This window comes from Meriones unguiculatus, chromosome 3, assembly GCF_030254825.1.
Source record: "Meriones unguiculatus strain TT.TT164.6M chromosome 3, Bangor_MerUng_6.1, whole genome shotgun sequence".
NCBI classification, from domain to species: domain Eukaryota; kingdom Metazoa; phylum Chordata; class Mammalia; order Rodentia; family Muridae; genus Meriones; species Meriones unguiculatus.
The window spans coordinates 55,014,722-55,033,853 of NC_083351.1; the positions used below are offsets into that span (position 1 = coordinate 55,014,722).

The 19,132-nt window shown below is 46.6% G+C and overlaps 1 protein-coding gene across 3 annotated transcripts in view; it reads right to left on the reverse strand.

Moving 5' to 3' along the window:
• Snx10 (sorting nexin 10) overlaps positions 1-19,132 on the reverse strand; it is a 61,621-nt gene that overhangs the window by 11,862 nt on the left and 30,627 nt on the right. For all 3 annotated transcript variants that reach the window (XM_021632773.2, XM_060379998.1, XM_021632774.2), the window contains exons 2-3: positions 14,080-14,126; positions 1,504-1,590 (exon numbers count right to left, since the gene is read on the reverse strand). In XM_021632773.2, coding sequence (XP_021488448.1) covers positions 1,504-1,590; positions 14,080-14,103 — 111 coding nt within the window. In that variant the 5' untranslated portion in view covers positions 14,104-14,126. The remainder of the gene's footprint in view (positions 1-1,503; positions 1,591-14,079; positions 14,127-19,132) is intronic.

Consider the following 19,132-nt stretch of genomic DNA (forward strand, 5'->3'; position numbering starts at 1 on the left):
TTGGGTTTTTTTTTTGGGGGGGGGGGGGCGGGGGGTGGTCAGGGATTGTAACAGGTTCTCATATAGACCAAGCTGGCCCTGAACTCACTATATAGCTGAGGATCACCTTGAGCTCCTGATCCTCCTGCCTGCCTCTCCCCGACGTGCTGGGATCACAGGTATCACCGCCATATCTGGTTCAAATGCCTATTCCTTTTTTAAAATATTTATTCACTTAACTTCCTGTTTATGTCTATGTACCACAAACACACAGAAGCCTGGGAAATTCAGAAGAGGGCTGGAACCCCTAAAATGAGGTTACAGCTGCTGTGAGCTGCCATGCGGGTGCTGGGACCTGAACTCTCCGGTCCTGAGCAAAAGCAGAAAATACTCTTAACTGCTGAGCCATCTCTCCAGCCCAGATGCCTGTTGTTATAAGCCCATAATTTTGCACACAGAATGCATCTTCGGTGTGAGCTTTTGAGTAAAACAAAAGCAAAATAACAACAACAATGGCTCAGAGAGAAAAAGGAGGGAGAGGCAGTTCAGAGTTTTTTACGTAGAGTATTTTCTAAACTGGGGACTCCTGAAAGAAAAGGTTTTAGAGCGGTGTTCAGACCTGCCAGGCCACAGGGAATGGTGACCACATGCTACTTCACCGTGTGTGACCACATGCTACTTCACCGTGTCGGGTACCTCAGATCCCTGCGTCAGATACGGCCCCAGATACACCAGATCTGGACTAAGTGAGACAAGAGTTAGAAGCCAGCAAACTGCAGGGTCTGAGGCCAGTCCGCCCACAGCAGCTGCCCCGGGCATTTCCAGGAGGCCCCATGCAGGACAGGCTTGCTGACCTTGTTCACCGTGAGCACAGCAGGCTCCGCCCCACACAGGCACGTGGGAAGCTTGCAGGGGGGGGGGGAGGGGGACAGGATGTCTCCTCTAGCTGCTTACTCTTTGTGCTAATGACTCAAAATCTAGACTAAGGCAAACTAATTGTACATATTCATTTCCATAGTTCTGGTTCTCCATATAAGATAGTTACAACAAAGTATAAAGGCACATATGAATAAAAATGCTCCAGTGAGACCCACCACCACGGGTTAATTTAAAATGGCTACTAATATATTTCTTTTCCCCCAAAAGTCCATGTCCCCTCAAAGCTTACTATTTACCAAATCATGTTACCTCGAAATATAGTATCACAAAGAAATACCACTAATACTTTTTAAGATACTTTTTAACCACTAATGTTTAAAGTATTCACACCTTCATAAGTAAAGGTGATAAACACTGAAATATTAATACTTTTAAACAAGTACAGTATGAGCTTCAAATAAGCAATTCTTCAACTTCAAGAATCATCTTACTGCTTCATTTGTGATACAAACTTAGCTGGGATTATCCCAATTCAGTTCTTTGAATTATGGAGAATTTTTTTTTTTTTTTTTAGTTCTTAGTATCATTATGTCATATAAAATGTTCACCACCTAAAATCCCGTTTCCTAATGGCCGTGTACTTACGTGAATACAGATCTCATAGTCGATGTAAGAGTGCCAAAAGTCCTCCTTCTGAATCCTGGGGTCCCGGACCCAGACGCTTACAAACTCCTGTAAGGGCATTGGGAACAAAGCACAGTGTCAGGATTATGGAAAAGGCTGGCAGGAGCTGGAAGGGCAGAACCAGAACTACCAGCCAGGATGCTCAACGCCCCTTGGAAAACAAGAAGTAGACATCGTGAATCAGATGTCACTGGAGTCCAGAAAATACTTCACCACAGATGGAAATTTTTAAATAATGCGAAACGGAGCAGAGTGCTGATGGAAAGTGTTACAGGTATCTAAAGAGGATCAAGAAGATACATTCTAAAGCAGGTTCTTCATACTCATTCCTGAAAAATAAGTTGCCCTTTGTCTCAGCTTTTCAACGCAGCAGCTGCTTATATCATCTCAAATATCTATGACCTGTCGAGCAAATTGCTTTCTAGGCCACAAATAAAGAAGCGGAACAAAGGTTGGGTGAAAAGCAAGTACCAGGGGTTGAAACTGTCTAGCCTAACACACGCCATCTTTCTCAGCTTTTCTATTTTTAAATGTATTTTCTATACAGCAAACCATTTCACCTTCATCTTTGTGTTATGAGTAAAAGAGATGTTTGGGGGCTTGTGTGTGTGTGTGTGTGTGTGTGTGTTTTGTTTTGTTGTTGCTTTTTACACAGGTGTGCACTGCACACCTGTAATCCCAGCACTTGGGAGGTAGAGGCAGGAAACACGCCATGAACCCCAGCACAGGCTTAGCCACAGAGCAAGAGCCTGAATCAAAAACAGCACACACACACACACACACACACACACACACACACACACATTATAAAGTAAATACACAAAAATGACATTGTGGACAATTCTGTTTGTTTTTAAAGATAGTAAGAGTAAGAGGAGCTGCAGAGATGGCTCGGCAGTTAAGAGCATTTACTGCTGCTCTTCCAGAGGACCAGGGTTCATTTCCTAGCACCCACAGGGTAACTCCAATTCCTAGGGGATCTGTCACCCGCTTCTGGCCTTCCTGGGCACTGCTTTTATGTGGTACATAGATATACATGCAGGAAAAACACCCATACAAATGAATATTTTTATTTTTTTAAATATTCAAAACAGAAGAAGAAGGCAGGCCATGGGTTTCCACAGATCGATAGACCTACATGCTGTTGTGCAGATAATAAACAAGATGTTTTCTTCAGGCCCTAAGATATTTTTCAAAAGCAGAAAAGCAGTCCACGTTCCCTGAAGGCAGCATTGTACCCAGCACGTCTTGTCTTCATGGTAGCATGCCTCTCTCCCTGCACTGGAGACTGTCTCACTGCATGTCCTCAGGACCTAGGGACTATGAGCACATGTACCCAGGAGGCTCATTTTTAAAGGTTTTCGCTGTAGTTCTCCCCCTGGGACACAGTCTCACTCTGTAGCCCAGGCTGGCCAAGAACTATGTATAGATAGCTGAAGCTAGCTTTGAACTCAGCAATCTTCCTGCCTCTCCAGAGTCAGCATTTAGGTCTAAGCCATCACATCCTGCCACCTTTGTCTCCTGAGACAGGTGCTTCTCATGTGATCTGGGCTGGCCTCAAACTCATGATTCACCCTGCCTCTATCTCTCATTTTAAAAATCATTTCAGAGACAGTCTAAAAATCAGGTAAGAATATAACAAAGCACACATTTTCCCCGTAAAATTTGTTTATTAATTTACTTATTCTATGTTGTGTGTGTTAAATTGATATTCCTGTGGTACTTCACATATTTGCAGGATTTATTAGTTGGGAAGGGATTTTATTTTTAATTATATATTGGGAGCGAGATGTGTGAAGAAACTGCAGGTGCCCTCAGAGGCCAGAAGGCAGCAGATCCCCTGGAGACAGAGTTACAGGTGTGTCTCTGTGTATTTGATTGTTAATTGCTTAACTGTCCGTGAGCTAAACGTGAACAGATTCTGCTACTGTCAATGCTATTGAGGAATCTCCTGTCTCCGTGTTGTGTGAAAATTATTCCCCAATCATCTCCGATTGGTTAATAAAGCATCTAAAGAGCCAAGGACTAGGCAGAGGAGACTGTAGGACAGACTTCCGTTCCCAGTCTGGGGGTCCCAGGTGGAGGAGAGAGAGGGAGGGGAGAAGAACTGCATGGGCCATGAGGAGTCGCCATGAGGACAAAGATGGAGCGGAGGCAGCCAGGGCAAGGCCAGAGGTAACAGGTCATGTGGCTGGGAAGTAGGCCAGATTAGCATAGATGGGTTAGAATACATCAATTATCTGCCCAGTTATAGTGCTTAAAGATTATTAATAAATGTAACAGGTCTCCATCTCATTATCGGGGAGCTAGAGAGAGCATGGAAAAAAACTTTAATTCAATACATAGATACATACATACACACATACATACATACATATCTTAGACACATACATACAAATAATCATGCTTAGCTGGTGTAAAGAAGCCTCCACTAATATTTCAAAGCCTGTCTTTCACCTGAAAGTTCACTCCTGTGATTTTAGAAGAAATTATAACAGTGTCACTGACCCTCAAAAGTAGTGCTCTCCATGGCACTGGGACTGTGCCTCGTGGAGGACTACGGGATGTCTGAGTCACCATGTCCTGTGGAAGCCACGTTCCCACGGAGGGGGTTGGCAGCATCGGTTTTCCATGGAAGAGGCGCACATTCTCAGATGAGCTGGACAAAAGCTAAGCGTTTCCAGCCACTCAGTGTCACACGCTGGCAGGAGACGGAAAACATGTGCCTGCTATTGAACTGGAGGATCCTCGCACATCGTAAAACAAACGAGGAAACGGGCCATGGCTTCCCCTATCTATAATCCCAGCACCTGGGAGGCAGAGGCATAGGCAGGCGGATCTCTGCGAGTTCAAGGACAGTCCAGTCTAGAGAGTGAGTTCCAGAACAGTCAGGGCTACACAGAGAAAGCCTGTCTCAGCAGAAAAAAAAATAAACAAAAAACAACACATACACACACACCCCAAGGAATAAAAAATAAATAAATCTAAGCCAGGCCTAGCCATACACACCCATAATTTTAGCACTCAGGGGGATGAGGCACAATCACCTCAAATGTAAGGCTAACCTGGTCTACATGGTGAGTCCCAGGCCAGCCAGGACTGCATAGTGAGACTTTGTCTCAAATCACCATCATCAATGGCCCTTCCTTCCTTCCAAGTCAGGATCTTACTATGTAACCCAGACTAGCTTTGACCCCTGACTCAATCCTCCCCCCAACAAACCTTTTTTAAGGAAAAAAAAAAAAAAAAAAAGCCTGATTATGGAACTTAGTAGCAAAAACCCAACAGTGTAGTTTAGTTCTTTGGCAAAAAAATGGTCGAAAGGTTGAACTGCACTTGTGAGAACGGGTCCTTCCCGGTATGTGCAAAGGGAGAGCACAGTGACCAGCTTTTGAGGAAGCCTCTCTTCCTGTCGGCAGGCTGGAACCTAATCTTTGCCTGCAGAAGGGCACATTCCAAAGCCGGGCCAGAAGACAGAAGCGCGTTTTAAATTTTGTGCACCCAGAATTCACTGCGGCCCTACGCCTCTACATCATTCTTTCAGCACTGAAAGTCTTCACCCTGACTGACCTGGTGCTGGAGACCTCAGGGGAGAGGGAACCTTAATAACAGAACTGCCTCCGTGAGACTGGCCTGTAGGTACATTTTCTTGATTGACTGACTATGGGCGACACTACCCCCTGGGCAGGAGGACTGGGCTGATTATGAAAGGCAACTGAGGAAGAACAAGGGAACAAGCCAGTGCTGGCCTACGATCTTGGGAGTGGTGGAAGAAATAAACCTTCTTCTCTCTAAACTGGTTTTGGTCAGTGTTTTTGGCTTTTTTTCTTTGTTTTATCACAGCCACGTGAACCAAACTAGAACAGCTGTGGTGCTAACCCTCACCATTCTTCCGTGGGTGGTAGGCTTGTGTCCGCTCCCTACTCCTAGCTATGTTGCTGCCTCCCTGCAAGCCATACCTGGTTGCTGCTCTTTACAGACTTACTTCTGGTCTAGGGTGACCTCATCTCCACCCCCGCATCCCCCTACACACACAAAACCACCCACGTGGGCTGCTGGTTCCTAACATTTCATTCCAGTACTGGCACCTTTGTACTGTGCTGAGCCCCACCCTGATCCACAGGAAGCCCCGTGAGTACCAGATGCCCAAGCTCCCACACCATTCTGTCCCCTCAGCTCAGTACACAGCATCACACCAGTCCCAGCCAGACCCAGTTCCTAAGCCCAGACTTCTCTGACCCACTGCTCCAGCATACACTGGTCCACGCTATCAGACTTTCTTCTTCTGTACCTACATCCTCCCCTTCACGACATTCCCCCCATGCTACCCCTCACCCCACAAAAGACAGAGCCTCCTGGGATGCAAAGCTAAAGAAACCCATGAGGATGGTGGGGGAGACCGACCCAGAGGGGACAGGAGCTCCACAAGGAGACCAACAAAGCTAAAAAATCTGGGCCCAGAAGGGTCTGGACCACGAATGGAGAGGACCTAGACCCCCTGCTCAGATGTAGTACACAGACAGCTCAGTCTCCATGGGGGGGTTCCCTAGTAAGGGGAGCAGGGGCTGTCTCTGACATGAACTCAGTTGCCTGCTCTTTGATCACTTCCCCCTGGAGATTCGACCTTGCCAGGCCACAGAGGAAGAAGATCCAGGCAGTCCTGACAAGCTAGGAACAGATGGCAGGGGAGGAGGGCTCCCTGTTTCAGGGGACTAGGGGAGGGAGATAGGGGGGAACAAGGAGGGAGGGTGAGACTGGGAGGAGATGAGGGAGGAGAATATAAAATGAATAAATTGTAAAAAATAAAAATAAAAAAATAGTAAAGAAAGAAACCCATTCTTCTCTATAAAAAAAAAAAAACCAAAAAAAGGAATGTACAAGGCTCAGCTTTCCAGCTGTTACGTAAGTGGTGACCACAGCTGTGGTGAACAGACGGCATTATGGCTGCCTAAGGTTGCCCACGGAGCTCCAAGGTTTCAAGCGTGTGTGGCGTCTTGATCACACTGCTGTTCCTGCCTAGATTACCAAAGCCAGGCCATTTCTTTTTATTTCTTTATGTTTCCTACCCCAAATCCCACTCCCTTGGTTTTTAGAGGCAGGGTTTCTCTGTAACAGAGCCCTCTGGCTGTCCTGGTCTCTCTTTGTAGACCAGACTGGCCTTGAACTCACAGAGATCCACCTGCCTCTGCCTCCTGAGTGCTGTATTAAAGGGATTAGAGGCACACGCTGGCCCGTTCTCTCTTTTTGTTCCATAATCCAAGCATTTTGCAAATACAGCTTGTCAGCACTCCTCAGATTCTCCTGGAGTGACTTATGTGTCTGTCCTCAGAGTGTGTCCTGGGAGTACCTCCTGCTCCCTGACTCTCAGAACTGCACACGGGCCTCCTCTCCTGGATCCTACAACAGGCAACTTGGGCTGGCTTTCAAGATGCCACCTCCAGTGGTCCAGAGGTCCAGAGGTCTGCTACCTCCAGACCCCAGACATCAGTCGCCCATCAGAGAGCACTTGCAGAAATGAGCAGATTGCCTTCGGGGGGATAAACTACATTAAACTTGAGCTGGAGTAAAAACCTCTTCCACCCTGGCCTCCTGGACACCACTTATCTTTGCTAAGTTAGTTCACAGATGGCCTCAAGTTTATCTTAATTTACCAATCCCATCCTCAGAGGATCTGCCAATTAACCGCAGAAGGCGGCCAGCACAGCATTTAAGATCTATGAGAACAAACTGTCTTCAAGCACCCTAAAGAATTTCAGAAATGCCTATTTACATAGAAATAATCGAAAATCATTCTGATGCCCTCAGTAACTTCATCCCCTAAGACTTGTGCTGGGCCACAATTTGTTAGCCTCGTTGGAGTTAAAATATGTACTCGAATGTAATAAAATGCATTTATTTTAAAATATTCCCTAATACGGACGGACCTCTCCTCCCCCACCCTGTAATTAGTAGGAATTAGTGAAGTTTCAACACACTTCCAGCCCCGAAAAGCGCACACAAACCGCCGAGATTCACCTATAATCTCTTAATTGGACACATCCCTCACGGCCTGGCCACCATCCTTCACAGGGATGCTGACAGGCTGTCTGCCACAGCGGACAGCCCCATGTCCCATACCTGGAATCATATGGATTTCCTATGGAAATGGCTTCCAAAGGCGCTGTTAGTCAATTTAATAACCTTATTAAACACTTTAATGACTTCTTGGGCCTAATGACTACATCTACTATGAAAGGAAACGCCAGGAGGAGTAGAATTAAAAATTTAAAATAACTGCTCCTTACTGTACTCCATGAGAAAACAGGCCATAACATCTGTGAAATGATTTTCATGGCCCCTGTTCCTCCCTGACCCCTGACCCTGGTTCAACCTTATCTGCCTGCCCTGTTCCCCTAACAGTTGGGTAATATTACCCCAATATTACAGATAAGAGAAGCTTAAGCAACTGGCCCAAAAGTCAGATGACCAGCAAGACCGGGTTGTTTGTAACTGGGATTTGCCTCTTGTCCAAAGCCTGGTCTCTAGCGGTATGATGTCACTGTGTCCTCTTCCAGTGGGGTAACTAAATGGCGGTTCTGCTCCAGCCATCACTCCCACCCAGGATGACACATGTCTGGTCATCTTGTCTCCTTTAGGCTCCTTTAAGCCTGTGGCACTTTCATAGACTTCCCTTGTTTTTGACGACCATGACGACACTGGGAACGTGTTGGGGCCTTTGTGGATCTTCCTCAGTCAGGGTTTATCTGGTGTTTGTCTCGGGACGAGACTGGGGTTCTATGTGTTTGGAAGGAAAAACACAAGAGATAAAGGTTCATCTTTAATCACATCAAAGGCATATGCTGTCACTGGGACTCTTCGATGCTCTTTGATAACCTGGCTGAGGCAGTGACTGGCAGATTTTTTGATCATAAACATACCATTTCTTGTCTGTTAATAAACTGTGAAGATAAATTTATGCTAATTTTTTCCAGTCACTTCTAATTTAGTTGTAGCTGGCCAAGTGGTTCTAATAATTAAAATGTATTAGAATGCTAACCTGAAAGAGTGGAATGCTAAACTATAAATTCTACATGGTCTCCATTTTCTAAAACTACACACACATAAGTGTATGAGAGGGATGAAAAGGAATAGCCCAAGCTTCTGACTTTTTCCTTAGGACTTATATCCTATAGTCAACAAATCTTTTCAAATATGGGAGATGGAAATAAAATCTTTCTTTGAGACTCAGACAGAATGAGACAGAGGCCTCAAGTGACTGTCACACAAACAGGCTCAGAATAATAGCAACACTCATCGGAACCTTCGGTGTGAGGGAAGACTGATACACCAGGCTGCTTTGCTTTCCTAACTGAAACTATACTATTTTTTTTATATATTTATTTTATTGCTAATGGGTGTTTTGCCAGAATATATGTCTGTGTACCACATGCTTGCTTGGTGTAGGAAAAAGGCCAGAAGAGGGCATTGGTCCCCTAGAATTGGAATTACAGGAAGTTGTGGGCTGCCATGTAGGTACTAAGATTCAAATCTGGGTCCCCGGGAAGGCCGAGCTATCTCTCCAACCATTGCATGCCAGCGGCCGAGAATAAGAAGAAAGGGGAAGGAACATGCAAGGAAGAGAGAAGAGAGTAAAATCTAGGTTTAAGTGAATGCTTAAAGGGCTCAGGGTCACGAGACAGAAGGCGCTAGTCTCAATTTTTTTTTGGTGACATTCCTTAATTTAAACCCTAGTCAGTTTCCAATCAGGACCCAGTATCAAAAGCCACACCCCTGTGCTGTCAGGCTGCAGGTGCAGCTCTGTGGTGCAGGGCCACGTTTGCCAGGCCTGGCACTGCAAGCACACGGCAGAAACAGAATACCAAACCCAGTGCAGCGGAGCACACCTGTAATTTCCAGCACTTGAGAGGCCCAGGGAAGAGAATCACTGCGCATTTGGGGCCTCTCTAAGCTACACAGTGAGTGGCAAAGGCAGCCTGGCTTTTTTTGTTTTGGTTTGGTTTTTTGTTTTGTTTTGTTGTTTGTTTTTCTCAAGACCGAATCTCTCTGTGTAGCCCCGGCTATCCTGGAACTCACTCTATAGACCAGGCTGGCCTCATAGAGATCTGCCTGCATCTGCCTCTCAAGTGCTAGGACTAAAGGCATGCGTGGCTACCACCCTTTCTTAGAGTGAGTCCAAAATGTCCCCACTGGTGAGTGTAGATTAAACATGTCCATTCATCCGTTCATTAAAGCTACTCATCCAAAATGGCAACCGATCCCTCCCATCTCCGTAGCACTCTTTCTTCCATGGTGATGGGGTCCTGGTGGTGTGTGGAACTGTCTTGGGACACTTAGGCTTGCCCTATTCTGGGTATTCTGTGACAAAAACACTCAAGCCAGGTATCGTGGCACAAACCTTTAATCCTAGCACTCAGCAGGCAGAGGCAAGTTCAGGTTTCTGTGAACCTAAACACATGTTCAAGGCTAACCTGGTCTACATAGAGAGTTCCAGGCCAGCAAAGGCTACATACTGAGGCCCTGTCTCAAAAAGCCAAAAGAATAAAAATAAAGAACTCATTCAATCCCAGTACTCGAGAGGCAGAGACAGGCAGATCTCTGTGAGCTTGAGACCAGCCTGCTCTACAAAGCAAGTTCAGGACAGCCAAGGCTACACATAGAAACCCTGTCTCAAAAAACCAAAATAAAAATAAAAAGAACTCACTTAAGTGTCAACAACTGGTTGACACTGTTATTCCCCAATGTGAAGTAAAGATGCTTTGAAGAAGAACATTATCTTTACGATGTAAGTCGTTAAAGCAGCGGCTCTCAGCCTTCCTGATGCTGCAACCCTTTAATATAGTTCCTCATGTTGTGGTGATCCCTAGCCACAAAATCATTCCGTTATTCATAGCTGCAATTCTGCTACTGTTCTGAATCATCATGTAAATATCTGTCAGGCAGAATACCTGATATGCGACCCCTGTGAGAGGGGGGTCTTGACCCACAGGTCACAGGGAGAGTGCAGCTCTCATGATCCAGGAAGTAGAGCTATACACACGTGTATACATACACACAGCTACGAAGAAAAGAGCCTCATCCCCTGGCTGAGGTGCTCCGGTTCCAGCAGCACCTGAGCCAGCATTTGCATGGGGAACAACAGCCCAAAAGTGTCAAGAAGAGGATGTGAGTCTCCAGGAAACAGTCTGCGTCCTGAGAGGAGGAGCTTTGCCCCTTCAGAAAACAGTTTCCCAAGGCAGGGGACAAAGGTCCTCAGTGCTGTGCAGAAATCACACTAGTCCTCCCCAGCATTAGAATATAAAAAGGGCAAAAACGCCTGACTCCACAAAGATGCTGTCTGAAATGTGTCCCCTGTCACACCCACCTGCCTTTCCATTTGGATTCTGGGTTCTGTCTCATTAAACACAAGGGTTGATTCAGTTGGGTCTGTCTAATTATTCTTATTAAAATATGTAACCATAATATTTTAATTGTAAATTAAAGTTGCATGCATGAATGAGTTGAATTCATTTTAATTTTACAATGGCCCAATGCCAAGGCCTTTTTATAGGAACCATCCATCAGCTGAGCTACTGCTCTCCTGGGAATTCAAACCAGTGTGCAAATGGAACACATTTCACTAACAGGAGAGACTCTCGCTCCTTCTCTCCTCTGGCTAGATTTATTGTGGTAATAAAGCTGCTTCGACAAGAGAGACTACATTTCCCAAATCTTAAAAAAAAAAAATTACCAAACCTCAAAGTTGGCCAGCTCTAGCTGGCAATGTCACTCCTGGACATCTGCACCCTGAACAAAGATGGCAAGTAGGTCTTAATCCACACGCCAATCCCATGATTGCTATCTATAATGGCTGCTATCTATGGGCACCAACTGGTAAGTGCTTATACAATCACTGGTCTAGCTTCTTAGACAACCAGTGGTTCTGCATTTGACCTTTGCATGTGTGATTAGGGGGATCTTGACTTTCATTAAACTACATACAGCCTTCACTAGGCTCTATAGACTTTTTTAACTCTAGCTAACCTTGATTGTAGGGTATTCTTGGGATGATCAAGGAGATGAAAATACCTTTTTGTTTGTTCAGTTGGCTGGTTGGTTCATTGTGCAGCTCTGCCTCTCCTGGAACTCACTCTGTAGACCAAACTGGCCTCAAACTCAAAGATCAGACTGTGTAGACCAGAGGCTGATCCAATCAAGAGATCGGACTGCCTCTGCTTCCTGAGTACCGGGATCAAAGGCGTGTGTGACAATGGCTGCCCAGTGAAAACACCTCTTAAAATGAGGCTGTTGGAAGTCTGTTTTTGATTCCCCACTGAGGCCTGAAGGAATAGAAGGTATCAGCCTTCATCAACAATGTATGGAAGCAAGGGAAGGGCTGAAGCCAGGAAGGAAGGCACTACTAGAAACAGCCCAGGAGCCAACTGCACAGAGCTATCGAGACTTCAAAATAAGCTCAGAAGCAGGGAGCAAGAAGTGGCCTGGAGTTGAGGAAAATCGTCTGGAAAAAAGACTTTGGTCCTGCAGGTACCTAGAAGCCAAGTGCAGGAATGCTAGTTGAGCCCTTGTCCATGCGGAGAACAGCCAGAGGTTCCACTCTAGCGCACATGGGATCTCAGCCCTGTATTTTTATTTCTTGCTGACAGCTGCCAAGCTAAACCCTTGAACACTGTATCCCCACCTATTTGCAGTGTGGTTTTTCCCTCTTTCACTGAAGAAACTGCCATTTTTAAATTCACTAATGACATAAGACTGTATGTAACCACTTATGGGAAAGGACATTTTCCAGTTCGCTGATACTTCATCTTTGTACAGCTGGTGTGATGGCTGAGACTGAGCGTCAGCTTCACGCATGGAACCTCCAGGCATGCCTGTGAGGGATTATCTTGACTAGGTTAATTGAGGTGGAAGTCTCACCCGAAACATGGGTGTCACCATTCCCTAGGCTTGGGTCCTTGGCTTCATAAAAAGAACAAAGGTGAACATGAGGCCTCATAACTCTCTGCTTCCTGACTATGGGTGCAACACAATCAGCTGTCTCAGCTGCTGCCACCACGGTTTCCCCTACCACGACAGAGCCTGGGAAGACAGCCCCGCTTATAAAGCGTTTGTCGTGCAAGGATAAGGTCCTGTGTTTGATCCTCAGGATCCACATAAAAAGCAGGCCATGCTGGCCTGCATCTGCAATCCCAGACAGGAGGACTGCGGGGGCTCGGTGGCCAGCCAGTCCAACCTAACTGATAGACCCCAGATAGCAGAGACAGATTCCTAATATACAAGCCAGACAGCCCAAGGTTGACCTCTGGCCTCCACACACATGCGCATGTACCCACACACGCACCGGTGCACACACACAACTGGAAAGAAGCTTCACTTCTTCACAGTGCATCTACAGTGAGCTACACAGTGCCTCTCTACCAGAGATACACAGACTTTTTTATTTTTAAGATTTATTTATTTACTACGTATATAATGTTCTGCCTGCATGTATACCTGCAGGCCAGAAGAGGGCACCAGATCTCACTACAGATGATTATGAGCCGCCACGTGGTTTCTGGGAATTGAACTCAGGACCTCTAGAAGAACAGCCAGTGCCCTTAACCTCTGAGCTATCTCTCCAGCCCTTGTACACAGACTTTTTTCTTGGCCATTCTCCCCTAAATGATATAACTATTACCATGGCACTTACATGGCATTTAGCATTATAAGTCTTCTAGAGTATATGGGAGTGTATGGAAGGCTGGACACGGGAAGGGAGAAGCAGAAGGATCGGGAGATTCAAGTCCTGGTCTTGGCTGCATAGTGAGTTCAAAGCCAGCCTGGAATCCTGACTTAAAAGGGTGACTAAATAAAGTTCGTACATACCTGAAAAAACTGGGCAGGTTACACGCAAATACTGCACCATTTTACATGATGGGCTTGAGCATCCTGAGATGCTCTGGTATCATCCGAGGGGGATAACTTCCTAGAACCAATCCCCCGAGGGTAGCGAAGGACAGCTGAATTAGCCCTACCCCAGATGGTAGCCTGGAAAACTGGGCTTTGGAGTCCTGTAAGTCTAGGATGCAGTCAGGAAAAGGAAGTCTGGCTTGAGTTGTATGGGAAACAAACAAAAAAATCAAAACAACAACAAAACAGAGCTCTAAAAGGCAACAAACAGGTCAGGCTGAAACTAACAGCAGACACTTTTCCTGGGTCCCTAGTCAAAGCTGGGATTGTCCAGGGATGAGTCGGCAGGCAAGCAGAGTGTAAAGAGATGCTCAGGCCAAGGGCGAGAGGCAGAACAGGAAGAGTTCTGGCTCTGGGAGCCCGTGTTTCAGACACATGAATGGGTGGAAGCATGCGCCTGCTGCGGCCTAGTCACAGAACCAGGGCGCAACTAGAGTGGGGACAGGGAACGTCTGCCTTCCTCCAGCCCTCTTCCGAGATGTCACCAGTTTCCAGTTACTTCCTGGACCAATCTGTAATGAGGCAGAATTCATGGGTTGCTAACCTTCAGCTTTTCAGCCCAGACTGTCCCTAAATGAAGAGGTAGTGACTTACCCCTTTCTGTTGCTCTGGAAACATCTTCGGCTCAGGACACGATCAACCTGAAAAATAAGGTATCAATGCTGGTGACATCAAACATTCATTCTAGAGTCCCCCCTATTCCCCAGACTCTTCAACTCGTGAAACTGAATCTTTCATTCACAACTTCCCAGTCCCCTCCCTCCAGCCCTGTAGGAACAGCAGATGATTCAGATGTGATGTGTGGTCAAGACAGACAGAACCCTTAGACGAGGGTGGAGCTCACGTGTGGCTGCCTAAAAGACATTCCTACCCCAGGTCCTGTGAATGTGGCTTTATTTGGAAAGACAATTAAGAGTGCACAGGTGGGCTGGAGAGATGGCTCAGAGGGAGAGAGGGAGAGAGAGAGGGAGGGGGAGAGAGAGAGAGAGAGAGAGAGAGAGAGAGAGAGAGAGAGAACCCTGTTCTGCTTCATTTCTCTAACAGGGCAGAACTGTGGGGCTTTTTGTGTAGTTCCACTCTGAAGGAGGGCTGACATCCTCACTGCATGTAGCTGAGGAGTTAAATTACACTTGCCCAAGGCCTTGAAAGGAAGAAAAGTATCATTTCAACTCAAGCCCATCTGTTTTCCCAACTCTAGTGCCTGACCCTGGCTCCACGATGATGTGATAGAGATAAATGGGTCAGAGGTCAGGCCTTCAACCCAGCCTGACTTTCACTCACCCACACATTAAGTACGGATAGGATAGGTTCGTACCTAACCTTAGAGCGGAAAGGGCCTTTTTAAGACACAGGGAGAAAAGAGTGGGTGTTATTATTAAAGAAACAAGTCTTCTCTCTTTTATTGGCTGATTTATAGAGATACAGGTGACAGCTTAGTCAGGAAGGTGCTCGCAAGCATGAGGTCCTCAGGCTGATCCATAGCACTAACATAAAAAGCCAGGTAGGATGGCATGCATTGACAGTCCCAGCTCTGGGAAGGTAAAAACAGTCAGAGCCCCTGCGGAGCAGAGAAAGAGGGGGGAGGGAGACTATGAATGAGAAACCTCCAACAAACCCTTGACCTTAACTCCCTTGTGGATGTGGGGCCAGGTCCCAAGAGCTGGGTGCCTGAGGCTAGGGACAAAGGGGCACAAACACGCCGTTCCACTGCTGCCCTCCATGTCTCCCCATCTTGCCCCGACACCGTCTCCTCCAACATGCACCATCCACTCTTCAACAACACTGTTGTATTCATCATGAATTGACTCCCAGGAGACAACTGTATCGGTCATTATAATTCTGCCTGCAGCAAGGTCGTTGCTATAATCTAGATCTTAAGCAGCTACCAAAGCCCCATGTGTTCAAAGCCCCACGTGTTCAAAGCCCCATGTGTTGAAAGCCCAGCTCCAAGTCTATGTGTTTTCTGAAGTGCTAGATCTTCAGGAGATAGGAATTAGTTCAAGGAAAACAATCACTGGAGGCACCTCGACCCCAGTCCTTTGTGTCCCTACACTTCCAGCTTGATTCAGTGTCACATGCCCCAAAAGCCACAGGACAGTCAACCATGGACCTACAGCTCTGAAAACACGGACCAAAACAAACTTCACCTACATGTAAGGTTGCCAGCAATGATAAAAAGCTGAACAACAAAACCATTTTATTTAAAAAAAAAGTTATATTAATGAATATTAAAAAAAAAAAAAGCATGTGGCAGGAAGGTCCCTGTGGGACAGGATGCTTATAATGGGTTGGGAAACAGACTGGGCCAGTCTCAAGGTTATCTAAGAAAGTAAGGGGCTGCTTCCACGGCATCAGAGGGCTACGATGGCTTGACGTCCTCAGAAACTTCTCACTCTCAGAATGAAACCTCCTTACCCCAACACCCAGGGGTTGAGAAGCACTTCCTCCAGAGAGCACCCAGAAGGGAAAGCTGTGCTGCGCCTACACTGGACCTGACCAGCTCACTGCCCAGCAGAGGCTGTTCACGCAGCAGTTAACTGTGGCACTGTGCTAGGAAATGCCTCTAACAATGAGGGCTCCTAAGCTACCCATGATACAACGCAGAGGCAACGGGTGCTTGCAGCGGAGCTGGCGGAGCTGGTGTTTGACGACCTAGGAAAGTGCAAAATCAGCAGGAAGACTGAGAAGCCAGTAATTAATACAGGCACATGAGAATTTAAATCTGTGGTTTTTCTAGGAAAAAAAAAAAAAAAAAGGACAAGACATCTGGAAAGATGGCTCAGCAGTTAGCAGTGTCATTTGCTCCTGCAAAGGACACGGGTTCGATTCCCAGCACCCATGCCTGGTAGCTCACAACCATCTTTTGGGATTGTAAACTCCAATTCCACAGGTCAGACGCCCTCTTCCGGACCCTGCAGACACTGATGCACACACAGACAACCAGGCACACACACATCCGAATGAATAAAATAAATTTACCACAAGGTTAAATAGACAAGTCAAATAATGAAAACTGTTTATGACGTGTGTGACAAAAGATGAACACATCACTTCGTGAAATGCTCTAATGAGACTCTGCCCAAGAATATTTCTGTCAAAAGGTGAGCAACGGTTTTCAACATTCAACCCATAAAACTAAAACCAAAAGACACTTAAATACAATTTACAGAACACCTCTGATCTCCTACTAGGCTCAACAGACCGATCACACCAGAACACCGTTCCCCTACCCAGTGCCAAGCAGTCAATGAACTTTGGAATGGACACCAACGACTCACAAGCCTCTTTACGCAAGATGAGCAAGCCCATTCTGTTTTCACCAGCGAGGAAGCGATCAGTCTACTGCCTGCTCCTCGTTCCCGCCTCTTGCAACACGTTTCTTCCTTCAGCCCTTCCTCGGGTTTGCCAGTTTACCCTCTCAGCTCATCGGGGCTCATCGTCTGGCTGTACATGTGCACGGTGCCAGGAACTGCACTCAGCATCCTACAAGTGCCAGGCAGGTGTTCCACTAACGGAGCAATGGCTCATCCCTCATCTACTCTTTAAGTAATATACCCCCTACTTAATAATAATAATAATAAGATATTTTTGAAAATATAATTCACACACACAGGTTTCCGCTTCTGAGTATACACTTAATTTTATTATGTTTTCTTTTATGCATATGGGTGCTTTGCCTGCATGTATGTCTGCACACTACATGCCTGCCTGCCGCCCTGAGAGGTCAGAAGAGGGTGGCGGATCCCATGGAACTGGAGTTGCAGACGCTTGTGCTCCAGGATGTGGGTGCTGGGAATCAAAACCAGGTCTTCCGGAAGAGCAGCCAGTGCTCTTAACCAATGGTCCATCGCTCCAGGCTCTGGTTATGTACTTTTAAATAAACTGAAAGTAGGCTGGGTGGTGGTGGCTCACACCTTTAATCCCAGCACTCAGGGAGGCAGAGACAGGTGGATCGCTGTCAGTTCAGGGCCAGCCTGGTCTACAAAGCCAGTCCAGGACAGCCAGGGTTACACAGAGAAACCCTGTCTTGAAAAACCAAAATAATAATTTAAAAGGAAAAAACAAAACAAAACAAACAAACCTGAAAGTAGGATCTCAAGGAGATATTTATACACACGTTTATAGCAGAATTATTCACAAGGCTAAAAAGCAATTAAAGTGTCTGTCTATGGATGCATGAACCAATACGCAAAATGCTACCACATAGATGAACCTTACAGACAGCACGCTAATTGAAACACTTGCTCACAAAAGACGATTCCACCTGTATGAGGCTGTGTGTGTGCAATGTATGTGTGAGTACGTATGTACGTGTGGGTGCACCCCGACACCCAGCTGTTGGTGGGCAGAGGTCGACGTGGAGCTCCTCTATTCCCTTCATACTTCTAGAGACAGACTGGCCAGCCAGTAGGTTCCAGGGCTCCTCTTGTCTTTGGCCCCCGACCCTGCATGGGTGTTACAACCACGTGTCACCACACCGGACTTATTACGTGGGTGGTGGCGATCCAAACTCGGGTCCCCAAGTGTGCACGGCCAGCACTTCAGCAGCTGAGCTGCTGCCCACCCCCTCCTGCGCAGCTCAGCTCGTAACCTGGTCAACAGAAACAGGAAGTAGGCGGGGCCGGCGAGCGAGGCGGAAATGGCACCCTCTTGTTCTGTGGACGGGGTTTCGGTTCTGCCAGACAGAAAAAACTGGAGGGGCGTGGCACACGAGGTAACTTCAACACCCACGACTGAGCTGGGTGTGCACGAGGACGAGGAGTTTCACGTGACACGCTTCCTATCACAGGCACCAGATACCACGGCTGTCCCTTTTCAGTTAAAGATCTGGTGCTGGAGAGACAGGTCAGTGGGTAAGAGCACTGGTGGCTCGTCCTGATTCCCAGCACGCTCAAGGTGGCTCACCGCGTTCTGGAACACCAGTTTCATGAGCTCTGACACCCGCCTCTGGTCTCTTCCAGCATCAAGCACCCACAGGGGCTCAAAGACATACATGCAGGCAAAAATCCACAGACTTAAAAACTTTTAAGAAAAATCAAAGTAGAGATCTGACAATAATATTCACTACTGACAAGAATCATTAGAAATGCAGGTTCAATACTACTCGTAGGAATAGCTACGTCAACAACACGAAAAATAATGAGGCCCAAGCAGGGTGTGGCTACGTACACCTGTTATCCCAGCACGTAGAGGTCTGAGGCAGGAGGATCATGAGTTCAAGAAGGGTCTGAGCTACAGAATGAGACCATGTCTCAAATGCATTCTAAAATGACAATTGAAACTTGTACTTCGAAAGTATGTATAAATTGTGTACGTTCTTTAACTGAATGAACTGACCTCAGAAAACTCAATCTGAATAGCTCAAGGCAATTTGTGCAGAGTGTATGCACACCAACCGATATCCCCAATGTGGTTTCCCTGAAACAGTACATCCTAGCACCGGGGAGGCTAGGACAGGTAGACTGATGCAAGCTCAAGGCCAGCCTGGGTTACGATGTGAGACCCTGTCTCAAAAATCAATAAAAAATAAAATAAAGCCAGGCCATGGTGATGCACACCTTTAATCCCAGCACTCAAGAGGCAGAGGCAGGCAGAGCTCTGTGAGGGCAGCCTGGTCTACAGGACAAGTTCCAGGACAGCGAAGGGT